Raw genomic sequence first — 13,680 nt, forward strand, 5'->3', positions numbered from 1 at the left:
AAATATTTTTATAATTGCAATAGCAAATATAATGCGATAATTTATATGATATTAATACGATATTTTATACAATTTATTACCTCTTTTTAAACAGATTTTTTATAATTTTAATTTTAACTGACTATATTTATTTAAATATTATTTAAAATATAATCTATAACTATTTACTGTAGATATGATTATTATATAAGGCAACATATTATTTTTATTATTATTTTATTACCCACTGTATTATAAAGTATAAAGTTATTAAAATGTGCTTAAAAATTAAAATTAAAATTTTTTTTTATTTGGATATTTTGTCCTATACATTGATTATTTTATCCCTGGATATTTTAAACTTGAATATTTTACTATAGGACAGAGGTAAAAAAATTTTAAAATTTTAAAAATGTAAAAAAAATAATTATATAATACTTGATAAATATTTTATTATATTTTTATGAATCAAATATTTTTTGTATTCGTTAATTGCGTGGTTTAAACGTTGTTTGTCGGCTAATGCCATTTTATTGAAACGCCCTTTAGATGCTGATATAGTTTTGGTCAGTGTTGAGCCCAGATAACAAAAATAATATCTAGATAAGATAAAGATAATTTCGTAAACAATTATCTAGATTCAGATTCAGATTATGATTTTTACTTTTATCTAGATAAAGATAAAGATGAAAATATTTTTATCTAGATACCATAATAGATTTTTTCATTTTTTCTTTAAAATGCATAAAAACAAATATATTTTTTAATTATTTAAGCAAATTTTTTTTATATCTTATGACCATTCTTTTTAAAATTAACAATTTCCAAATGGGATGCCTTATTTTAATTATTAAATAATGACTTATTTCTATAGTATGTACCTACTATTAGATTCAATTCACATTGAACATAGATATACTGTAGGTCTTATTGTATTCAATCATTACTAAATGGGAACTTTTATTATATATTTTATTTTATATTATAAGTCCAAACTCCAAACTCTGTATCTACAATTATTATACTTATTTAATAAATATTAATCAATACAAGTACCATTAGGATATCATCTACTTAAAAGTAGAATTATAATATATAACAAATTCAACCCATGCTTTTATTTTTTCATTAGTTTGTAATTTGTTGATTAAATTATGTCTGATTTTTTTTTTATGTTTCACTTTGTCAAAATTTTTTTCAAAAATATTTTAAATATTATCGATTATAGAATTAAGCATTTTCGTTGGTGCCTTAAGGCCTGTGTTAAATGAAGAATAATTTATATTTATAATTAGCATTTGATTTTTATCATTTAAATCTTAATATTTATAAGATATTTTATAATCAATGCTATTACCTCACACCGATTCTTGGAAACAATTAGTGAATGAGGATTACTGGATAGGTAGATAGATATGTACTATAAAAAACTAATCATTAATTACAGGTTTGATGTATGTAAAATAAAACAAGACGATGATTTTTGGAAAAATAACATGGAAACCAAAATTAAAACGTTTTATTTAGAAAATCTTTAACCAGTCTTAATCAAAGAAAATGTAATGCAATAAATCTTTTAATACTTTTTTAATACTAGCCCCCTGTGTTGTAATTGTTGTGTAGACGTGCCACGTGCAGTGGTGACGTGGTGTGTGTCAATCTAACACCGACTTTTCCACATTCTGTATACTAATACTACAGCAATATAGCATTACTATGATGGTAATGCCAGTGTAACCGCGAAAATGTACCTCAGTGATATTTTACCCCACTGAGTTAAAATATCACTAGCGATTATTTACCCCGGTAAAATTTCGCTAGGTATATTTTACCTCTCCAAGGGTAAAATTTCACTAGCGATTTTTTACTTCCGGTAAAATTTTACTAGCGATTATTTACCCCAAGTAAAATCTCGCTAGGCATATTTTACCCTAGTAAAATTTCACAGATGATATTTTCACAAGTGAATATTTACCCCGGGGTAAAAATCCACTAGATTTAAAAAATTAGGTATTCGATTTAGAAACTACTAACAATTTATGTAGGTAGACAATACATAAATCTTTTACTTTAACTTAACTCAATAAATTAAAATTGTAATAATTTATAAATTACTTTTAAAAGACAACTTATAAACCTATGTCTAACTTACAATGGTGGGCATTAACTTATTAAAAAGTTAAAAAGTTAATTTTTTTTAACTTAGCTTTTTACAGTTAATTATCATTATTTTACAGTTAAGTTAATTAATTTTTTTTTTTATCACGTGGAACCATCAGACAAAACTTGGTTATTCTTTCGATTTTGGTAATTTATTTTTCAGATAAAATAATATTTTAATATCATCAATTCATAATAATCAAATTATATTTTAATCAATAGGTACTTTAATAAATACTAAATAGTAATAATTAGTATTCTATCTATTGTATGGACTGGTTATTTTCATGAATTCTATTTAATGATTTACTCGGTATTGAATAAATCGATTTTTGTTTTGTCTAACTTTCCAATTAGTGTAGATCTAAAAACAGGTTTAATATCATTGATTGAAGTATTTAATAGTGTCTTGGTAAACTTTACGCGGCAATGTAATATTTTAATATAGGTACAAAGATAAGCATGTTATTTATTGAATTATGCTAAATTTAGCCATAATTTCCCAGTTATCAGATTTATTTCAACTGATTCTAGCTATATAAACATTAGGAATCGTTGACACGATATCGAGTCTTTAACGAGTACGGACGTATCTATATCTACCTATCTGTAATTTTAAGACATAAAGTCACGGATAGAATATTTTTCTACCTATCTGTAACTTTAAGACATAAAGTCACGGATAGAATATTTTTTATAATATTTTTTTTTTTTTTTTTTTTATTTTTTAATACTATTTAGTATTTTATTAAATTAAACTTGCTTTTTGTGAAGGTAAGTGACTACATAAATTTATTGTTATTTTTACTTTATATTATTAATGAATTATATTATTTTAATTTTGAAAAAAAAATCCCTCATTATTAGTTAGGATGTTGATGACATGCATTTTTTTCCTTTGATTCTCTACAATCAGTGGTGTATTGCTAAAAATATTCATGGGTATATACTATATGTCTTCTAGATCTTAGGTGTCAATAATATAATTAAAATTAAATCAAAAAAAATTTTTCTCGCTTCGTTCGAATAATTTAAATATTATTATTGTGGGGTTTTTGGTGTTATACATTGATAAAGTAAGCGCTCTTTCAGACATACCTACTCCAATCATATACGCTTTTATTTTTTAAATTTATTTTAAATAATTTTAAATAATGCTTAAAATGTAAATCATATTTTAAATTACTATTACACCCATTATCACACTCATATCTCTAATAAAAATTATTATTTTTAAATGGTTTTTATTCACTTATTCAATTAGATTTTTTAAGGTTTTAGGGAATTTTTGTGTGTTTTTAGGTTATCAATATTCTAACTACTCATTATTAAAACCAATCATATAGGCACCCCCCTTACATACAATTTTAGGAAGAGACAAAATAACAATTCGTAATTAGATAATATATCACAATAATATTTATTGAATTACAAGTTCATATAATTTTTTTAAATCATGAATTTAATTATTAATTTATTCTAATATAATTCTGATACATTTACTATTTAAATGTTCTATAATACTACTTTAATAATTAACAAATTAACAAACAAAATATAATATTTGAAACATATTTAGTTAATAACTCATAAGTGATTATATAACTGATACGTAATTAATACAATTAAATTAATTTTACAGAATATTATACTATAACAACTATATGTTTTTCAGTTTTTACCAATATTCATCAATAAAAAATATAATTTTATGAAGATAAACATTTGATTATTGATAGAAGTCGAGGAAGGCTCCTATTATAATAGTATAGTATTGTAGTTATAATTTAAGGTTTTGATTTATTATTGATAGTAGTCGAGGAAGGCTCCTACTATAATAGTATAGTATTGTAGTTATAATTTAAGGTTTTGATTTATTATTGATAGTAGTCGAGGAAGGCTCCTACTGTAATAGTATAGTATTGTAGTTATAATTTAAGGATTTGATTTATTATTGATAGTAGTCGAGTAAGGCTCCTACTATAAAAGTTAAAGTAAATTCAATTTTAAAATGAGTGTGTTAAAAAACGTGGAAGATATAGCCAATTTCATTCAACAAAAATATCCTTCATTGGAATTTGGCAACATAAGTTTTTCTAATGAGGCGATAAGTGATATTTCTAAAGTAATATTCAAGAAAGCTGATTGCAAAAAAGCTAAAAATAATTTAGTTATGGCATTAAATAATCCAAATTCAGCTTTGAGAAAATTATTAGATAGTTATTCAACAGTAGGCAATAAGTCACACTTCGATAAAATGCTTCATGACAACGGTTATTCAAAAAATGATTTTTGTATTTATAAAACAGAGGTTGTTAATTCAATTTGTAAAATTTTAAAAATTGATTGTAGCCGTAAAAATCAACACAGAATATTTCAGCGTTGTCGAGAGTTTTCGACAAAACGAAATTTCTGTTAGCCCTAAAGAAATTGTTATTTCAGATGAAGGAAATAATACTTCAAATATAATTGTAGATGAATTGGGCATTGATCTGAAAGAAAATGTTTTTGAAATCAAAGAATGTGATTTAAATAGTTGTAACCCGGGTTTGCTTTATAGTTCTTGTAAAGTCTATGATGATTGCTGTAGTACGATAGAAGAAATTGATAATCAACACACAATATTTCAGCATTGTCGAGAGAGTTTTCAAGAATATGAAATTTCTGATAGTCTTCAAGAATTGTCACAAAAAGAAATTGTTATGTTAGGTGAAACAAATAAACTCAATGAGAGTACAGCAGTGGGTGTAAAAAGAAGATTGTTTGACCATAGTACCCCTCAAAAAGAAAACAATAATACATCCAATATAGTTGTAAAAAAATTGGAAAATGATCTGACAGAAGCAATTCTTGAAATCAAAGAACATGACTTAATTAATTTTAACCCAGGTTTACTTAATAGTTCTTTTTCGATTGATGATGGTTGCTGTAGAAATATAAAAGAAAATGAATATAACAAGAATTTCAATAGTATTAAACAAATTGATGTTGCTGATGAAATGTTAACCACCCCTAAACCCAAATTAAATGTAACATTTTCTGGAGATTTGTTTACCCCAGAAAAAAGATTTAAATCTGTATCCATTTGCAACACACCAGAAGCAGATTTGAAAGCATTGCCTAAGAACTCGAAAAATGTATATCCCTTAAAGGTTAGGTCTTTTAATGAAGATAATAAAATGAAAAAGGTTATATGTTATAAAAAGTGTAATTTTGTAGAAGGGACAATTAGCTTACAGGATAAAGAATTGAAGCAAATAGTTGATAACTCAATGCAAAAAAGTATTGTTTTATCAAATGAAACAAATGATTTATTACGTGAAAAATTTGAAATTGTAAATAACTCTTGTGTTTTGACTATCAAGAATAAAAATATTACCAAGAAAGGTTTGACATGTTATGGTATTTGTCGACATGAATCTTGTAAGCAGTTTAAACTAGTAGTGGAGAAAAAAACAACGGATAGTATGGCACAATTAACAGTTCTGAGTAACAGCCATAATTACAGCCATTATGGTAAACTGACAACGTTCTTGAAAGGAACAAATCGACAGAAACAAAAAGAAATGTCAAAGTACTGTGCACCGATGAGTTTACGACAAAAGTATATTTTAAAAGCTTCTCCTAGTAAACTCAAGCGTGGTAACTTGTGCAACATCAGGTCTGACCGCGTATATTATAAGGTGTCTCATGAGCAAAAGAGTCGTGATGATCGAGCAGCTGACGACAGGGTTGATATGCATTTTTTTTTTTTTTTTTTAGGCTTTTTACGAGCCATTTAGACTCTTGGCCGCCAAAACTAATTCCTTCCATTGTTCTCTATTGTATGCCTGTTCCCAGTCTCCTCCAATTTCTTCTAATACTTCCTTGACGCTATCCTTCCATCTCTTCCGTGGCCTTCCCCTTGGTCTCTTTCCTCTTATCATATATGTCAGTGCTCCTTTCAATACACTTCCATCAGCTCGCCACACATGGCCTGCCCATTCTATCCTTGTCCCTTTGATAAATTGGACCACATCTTCTCTTTTGTAAAGCTGGTATAGTTGGGTGTTGGTTCTTATTTCCCATTTTTGTTCCGCATTGTTGAATACGGGTCCGTAAATTTTTCTAAGAATTTTTCTCTCAAATAGACGTAGCTTTTCATCATCGCCCTTTGTCGTTGCCCATGTGGCACATGCATATGTCATTACAGGGCGAATGTAACTAATATATAGATGTTCTTTTGTTTTTCTTGACAACAACTTAGATTTAAAGAGTGTCGATAGTGCATAAAGGCATCGATTAGCAGCGTCCAATCTGATATTTATCTCTCCGTGCATGTTGTTTTGGTTATTTAGAGTAGACCCCAGGTACTTAAACTCTTGTACTTGTTCGAAGATGTTATTTCCCACTTGGAGGTTATTATGATCACCCCCTCCTCGTTTTAACATCATGTATTTAGTTTTTCCACTGTTAATTGTTAAGCCAATATATTTTCCTATCTTCATCAGTTCTTCAACAGTACTCTGGATACTCTCTTGCGAATTCCCAATAACCACTATATCGTCTGCATATGCTAGTAGGATATTTCCTTCATCAGGGTTTAATGTCTCAGTTCGTGGTATCTTTCTTATTACGCTCTCCAATGCCATATTGAAGAGTGCTGGTGACATCGCATCCCCTTGCTTCAGTCCACTATTTATTGTAAACGGAGACGATATTTCGTTGTTCACCTTGACTCGGCTGCTGATGTTTGTGTTACATAGTTTTATCATGTTGATTAATTTAGTTGGTAAGCCAAAGTTTTTAAGGATTTTCCATAATATTTCTCTATCTATGCTATCATAGGCTTGTTTGTAGTCTATAAAAACCATATGTAGATCTTTCGCGTATTCGTAGCTTCTTTCCATAACTTGTCTTAAGACAAATATGTGGTCAGTAGTTGATTTATTTTTTCTGAATCCACTTTGGTAATCACCTACTATCTCATCTGTGTATACTTGCAATCTTTTGAGTATAATTAATGATAGTATTTTATATCCAGAATTCAGTAGTGTTATGCCTCTATAATTCTCGACTTTATTTCGGTTACCTTTTTTGAAAATTGGACATATCAATGACTCATTCCATTCTTTTGGTATCTTTTCCTTTATCCATATCTGTTGAATTAGGTCATGTAAGTTTTTTGTTAAGTTTTGTCCTCCTAACTTCAGTAACTCAGCGGCAATTTTATCATCTCCTGGAGACTTATTATTTTTTAGAGTTTGTATCGCATACTGTATCTCTTCTAGACTAGGACTTGGTACTTCTGGTTCCGCTGTGTAGTATAAGGTGTCGTCTTGTTCACCTATTCCTGTTGTTGAGTCTCTGTTAAGGATTTTTTCAAAGTACGATCTAAATTCCTCGGCAATATTTTCCGGTTTTGTAATTAGGGTACCATTATTATCTTCTATCATCCGTATATTAGGTACAAATCCATTTTTAAATGTTTTGCAACGTTTGAAGAATTCTCTGGGGTTGTGTTTAAGGTTTTCGATGTCTTCTAATCGTTCTTTTTCTGCTATCCTCTTTTCTTTTCTTATCAGTGTATTCACTTCTCTTCTTTTGTTTTCGAAGTCCCTTATGTTCTCTGGAGTTGGTGTGTGTATTGCTTTGATTCTAGCTTCATTACGTTCCCTGATTACTTGCTTGCAATTATCATTAAACCATTTCTTTGTTTTTTTTCTTTGTGTAAGTTGGATAACTTTTTCTGCTGATTCCGTTATTGAGGTCTTAATTGCTATCCATGATTCTTCAATCTGTTCTGTGTCGAAGCCCTCTCTTCTTCCTAAGAGATTTGTCACTGTTTCTTGATATGTCTGTAATGTTTCCTTGTTTTTTAATTTATCCACCTCATATTTTTCAAGTATTTTTTGTTTCTTTTTCCATTCCATTGACATCTTTACTCTGAAGTCAATTAGGATTAAGTAATGGTCTGTGTCTGCGTCTGCTCCTCTGTAGCTTTTGACATTTTTTATAATCGTTTTATGTTTATTTTCTATGAGGACATGATCAATTTGACTACTATACCTGCCTCCCGGGGATAGCCACGTTTCTTTATGGATATTTTTCCGCGGGAATCTTGTACTGCTTACTACCATATTTTTACTTATTGCAAAGTTAATTAATCTTACTCCGTTATCGTTGCTTCGGTCATGTAAGCTATGTTCTCCAATCGTCGTTTTGTATGTATTTTCTTTACCCACTTGAGCGTTCATATCTCCCAATAATACTTTAATGCAATGACTTGGTATAGTGTCATATACTTGTTCCAGCTCTTCATAGAAGGCATCTTTCACTTCTTTATTTCCTGATTCGGTGGGTGCGTATGCGCAAATAATAATCATGTCTCGGTGGTTCATATTAATCCGGATGTAACATATTCGGTCATTAATAGCCTTGAATTGTTTAACCCATGGTATTAGGCTATTGTGTACCAGGAAACCCACACCATTTTCATGTCTATTTGTTGTTACACCACCATAGAATAATGTCATGTTACATGTTGCTATACATCCTTCGCCTTGCCATCTCGTTTCTTGTAACGCTACTATATTTGCCTTATATCTATCTATTGTATTGATTAGTGTATTAAGCGCTCCTGCTTTATATAACGTTCTTACATTCCAAGTGCCAATCCTAAATCCTTGTAGTCCAGGCCGTTTCCGTTGTGTTTTGTCCAGATCTCTGTCCCGAGGCTTTAGTTTTGGTTTCTTAACAATTAGATTTTTTACAGTGACGGGTTGTTAGCCCGTCGCCAAACCCCCAACCTGGAGGACCAGATCGAGCCAGCTGGCTAAAGCCAGCTCGTAGCTCGGGGCCCCGGGTTCGCCAAACCCGTAGTGCTAATTACTTAGCACCCCCCTGGGGGGTGATATGCATTTATTGAAAGATAAATGTTCAGAGTTTATTCAGTATGTATCCGATCCAAAGAAGAAAGATTTTGAAACTTATTTGTTTAGTCAAGATCAAGTTAACGTTTTAAGAAAAACAAAATGTATTACAATTTATGTTGATGCGACTGGCGGGGTGGTGAGAGAAACTACAAGAGATTCAACACTATTCAAAACAGGAAAAAGAAAAGAAAAATTACTATTGTATTATGCGGCTGTCACTGTGTGCAATAAGAGGATAATTCCAATAGCAGAATATCTGTCAACTACACAAACTGCAAGTGCGATAACAAATTGGCTAACAGAGTTTCGAAAATTCTATGAACGACAGTGTGGTACAAAGTTTATAGCACATGTTGTCAGTGACTTTTCAACAGCAATATTAAAAGGGTTTGTGAGAGCATTTACGGAATGTAATGAGGTCGTTGAATATTTGAATAGATGTTATGAGTTCTTGTATGAGGGGAAAATGTTTAATTGCAATGCGCTGATAAGTCTTTGTTGTTGTCATTTAATCAAAAATATCTCCGATGATGCTCATAAATATTTTAAAGGAAATGGAAAGAAGATAACCAATGGGTCTTTAGCGTGCTTGGCAACTGCATGTATCTCGCCAGCATTCAACATAACTTCCACGGAATGTCTGGACAAATGGTTCACTGCAGTTACGACGGTGTTGTTGTCACCCTGCAAGACTGTAGATGTGGATGATGCCATGGAGATCTTGAAGCAGCTCAGTCATGAAAATCCAAGTAGTCTAGTTGATGATCTAGTCACAAAACAAAAAAATATTACATTAGATGAACAAATAAGAGATGTTAAGACCTTTTACCGGTATAAAGATTCCAAGTTCTTGTCTCGGTTTGAAAATATAGTCGTTGGGGTAAAAAAAACATTAAAAATATGTCCTAGCTTTGAACAAAATCCGTTGTATAGTGTTGAATTTCACAATGATATCATGGGGTCTATCATTCCGGTGATTCCAATGTGGACTGGTGTGATGCGGTTCAAAGTACTTGGGTCAACAGACAGAGCAAGCAATGCTCCGGCAGAGAGTTGGTTTGGAGATTTAAAGACAAACAAAAAATGCCGGCGTATGAAATGTGGAAGATTTGTTCAATTTACTAGAAGTATTATATTGAGTAAATGTAAAGAAGTACTGCTAGATATACCATACAATTATTGTGCACTTCCTCCGGTCCAAAAGAAACAAAAGAAAATCGCAAAAAAAGAATCTACATCATTTGTCAATTTGATTTCATCATCATCTGACGATAACGAGGAAAAAGAATGTTGGGGAGCGAGAAAGATAAAAACAGGGTTCTATTTTAAGGGTCATTTAAAAGCTGCTTCAAAGCAATTTAAGGCACGTGCAGTCAGGAACTATGTGTCACCGATTGAAAACTTAAAAGATGATATGATTGGTTTGACACCAAATGTAAATATGCCCTCATTTGATTCCATAACAATAAATGACAAAATAGTAACTCCTCCAAATACTAAGACCTTATCAGAATCTTTAAATTCTATAAAAAGTTACAAATCTCCAGTAGATGGTCTACGGTGTAAAATGGATTTGTATGAAAATAGGTTACCAAAAGACAAAAATTATTATAGCTCCATTTTGAAGAAGAACGGAAGAAAATTGGATTATGTTGTTGGCATTTATAATAGTGTTAAAGACATAACTCAGTTCCATGAGTTATTTTTCAGTGACTTTGACACACTATCAATGTATACACCTGAAAATATAAATAATATGTGGTTGAGTAATTTTGTTATTGATATAGCATTGGGTGTTATGAGAGAGACATATTGCGAGTTTAAAAATAAAATAAAAATATTGAGTTGTAATGTATCGGGTCATTTAAATAATGATCCTTCAAAAAAAAATTCAAATTTGGAAACTATAGTTGTTCCAAAAGAGAGTTTGCTCGTAATGCCATTACATGTAAATGGAAATCATTGGGTAATCATGTTTATGGACTTTGGAAATCATAAATTCTATTATTTTGACCCATACCAAACTACGGAATATAATAAATGTAGACATAATTTTGTGACTATACTAAGTGAACTGAAAAAAAATCATGTGTATGGAGAGGTAGGTAATGTGTGGCCAGAAATGAATTTTCAAATATTTTCTGACTATCCTAAACAAACAGATAGTTATAATTGTGGAGTTTATGTGTTGTACTATGCAGAGCATATGATGAAAAATAAGATTGAAAACGTTAAATTCAATAAAGATTTCAGTCCAATGGTATATAGAGAGGTGTTAAAAGATCTTTTGTTGGAAAAATCTGATTTCATGAGAGATATTTGTTTGTATTGTGGGCGTACGGACAAAAAACACAAAGAGATAAAAAAAGAAAATATCGATTGGGTGCAATGCGATACATGTAACAGATGGATAGTACTACAATGTTTGTTAAATGTAGGACAAACGTCAGATTGTGATGATAATTTTGAATGTGTTTTGTGCGTGTCCAATGACTTTAATAAAATAAGTGTTGGTGAGTAAATTAAAAGAGTTAGTATAATTAAGAAAATTAGTGGAGTAGGCCTATGTTGGGAAACCACTTTAAAAGAAAACGCGCCAAAATGCAGTACCTCCAGTTTTGTTGAAAACAATGCTAAGGTGGTGTGGAAATCTGTTAAATTAATTGTGAATTTCAGAATATTAAAATAATATTCATTAAACTTGCATAACTATCTACATAGAATTTGAATATGACTTATAAAACCAGATTTAACATGCCATCCAATCTAAAAATAAAAAATAATAATTATAAAACATGTATAATAAAGACTTAAAAAAATAATATTCTATTATCTATCATCAACTATAGTAATTGTTATTACCATTATTAGATAGATTGCATTATGCATTGGAACACTTCATGGGTAAATTTTTCATTTCAACGTTTCACACCCAATATGACAGCAAACACAAATAATCCAATACTTTGGATAATAATTTTGCAGCACAATTAATGCACAATGACTAAATCAGAGAACATCAAAATACTTCAGCGATCCAACATGGTAATTGTTTATTCCCCTAAAATCCATGATAAATAAGCATTTAAATTCAAAATAATAAAAAATGTAATTCATTAAGGACTTAGATTATATAAAATACATGATAAATTAAAAATAATAATCACTTATAGCATATATTCGACTTTAGTATGTTATGTGCTTATTATTATACGTCAAAATCAAAATATCATTTTTTCGCTTAACAGGTATACTGAGACCAACATTTTTCAAATATTTCCTCTACCTCTTCATTAAACTTGTGAATTTATACCACTTTTGGCAGTAATAAAACTTAAAAAACATTCCTTGAACAATGCTATCTATAAAATCTGAATTAGTTGATTGATAATATCACAGTTTAAGATTACCTTTATGTAGCGTTCTTCTTATAATTCTTGTGTTTTCTTAATTGAACATGGTAGTTGATAAAAAAAAAATAAACTATCATATTATGAATTATGGCTAATAAAAACAAGAAAAATCATTGTTGTATTACAGTTAGTTATATACTACATATTTTATATGGTGACATTAAAACAGTTTTAAATCCCACTGATATTCGTTTTCTTACTGATTGAGTTGTTTTATTTATTAGTAAAATCACATATTAAATAATCTGTGGTAAAATATTAGTATCTGTAATCTAAAACTGTTTTAGGACATCATATTATTAAGTAATTTAGTTATGAGTATGTAACAAATTTAATATTTATAAGTTATAACAAAATTACAACTGTATTACTGTAAATCTGAAAATCTGAAAACTTATAATCTATGATAATCATTAATCTTCAAAACACAGAATTTGATTGCGATTTCCGTTATCAAAATATATTTATTGCACACATCAGCATATCAGCAGCAGCTGCTGTACCCATAGATAATAAAAGAATGGATAGGCCACCAGGCCTTATCGCACGGGCAAGAACATTATTTTACTTTGAGGTTACAAAGGGTTTTATCTATTATCAAAATATCAAAATTGCAGCAATATTTATATATATATTATAGCTATATAAATAAATGATAATACCCCTTGCTAAAGTGAGAGCACTATATAAAAGCAGTCTGTCTCTCATCCACATTCCGGCCCGCAAACCCCTATGTTGTTAATATAGGAATGGCCTATCCATTCTTTTATTATCTATGGCTGTACCACAGAATGTTCTGTGCATAGATAATTCTATAGTTCTGTGTCTATATACTATGAATATTAATATTAGACATTAGTTCATGGTCTATACATAAATCTATGATTACACAACTATTGAACAGTGTAGCCATTGAATATTACATTAATATGTTTTATTCAAAATCCCCAGATGAATGTGTTAAGCCCGGCGCCCGCCAGCAAGGAGTTCAAAAAACATTAAGAGGACACTACAAAATATTTTTTGTCATAGGTAGCTGCTAGCTACACCAGTATGGCAGTATGCATTGTTATTTGTCTCTGTCTTAGTGTCTTACAAACGGATAACATAGCAAATTGTACGTTCTGAATGATCCGTTTAACTCTTTTTATTTTAAATTGGAGTGAATTAACTTATTATCAAATTTATTGTTTAGGTATTAATTATTCCAGACT

General features: G+C 29.8%; 1 protein-coding gene and 1 pseudogene across 1 annotated transcript; both read left to right on the forward strand.

The window, feature by feature from the left end:
* Positions 1–3,782: 3,782 nt before the first annotated feature.
* Positions 3,783–5,921, forward strand: LOC126552469 (uncharacterized; annotated as a pseudogene).
* Positions 5,922–9,888: 3,967 nt separating this feature from the next.
* Positions 9,889–11,814, forward strand: LOC126552242 (uncharacterized). The gene has a single exon (XM_050206941.1). The coding sequence runs from the start codon at positions 10,009–10,011 to the stop codon at positions 11,572–11,574; it is 1,566 nt and encodes a 521-aa protein (XP_050062898.1). The 5' UTR covers positions 9,889–10,008; the 3' UTR covers positions 11,575–11,814.
* Positions 11,815–13,680: the final 1,866 nt, after the last annotated feature.

The sequence above is a fragment of the Aphis gossypii genome, chromosome X, assembly GCF_020184175.1.
Source record: "Aphis gossypii isolate Hap1 chromosome X, ASM2018417v2, whole genome shotgun sequence".
Lineage (NCBI taxonomy): Eukaryota > Metazoa > Arthropoda > Insecta > Hemiptera > Aphididae > Aphis > Aphis gossypii.

Excerpts from the sequence above, each read along its gene's own strand:
- LOC126552242 (XM_050206941.1), top strand. The coding sequence starts at position 10,009 with ATGGGGTCTATCATTCCGGTGATTCCAATGTGGACTGGTGTGATGCGG.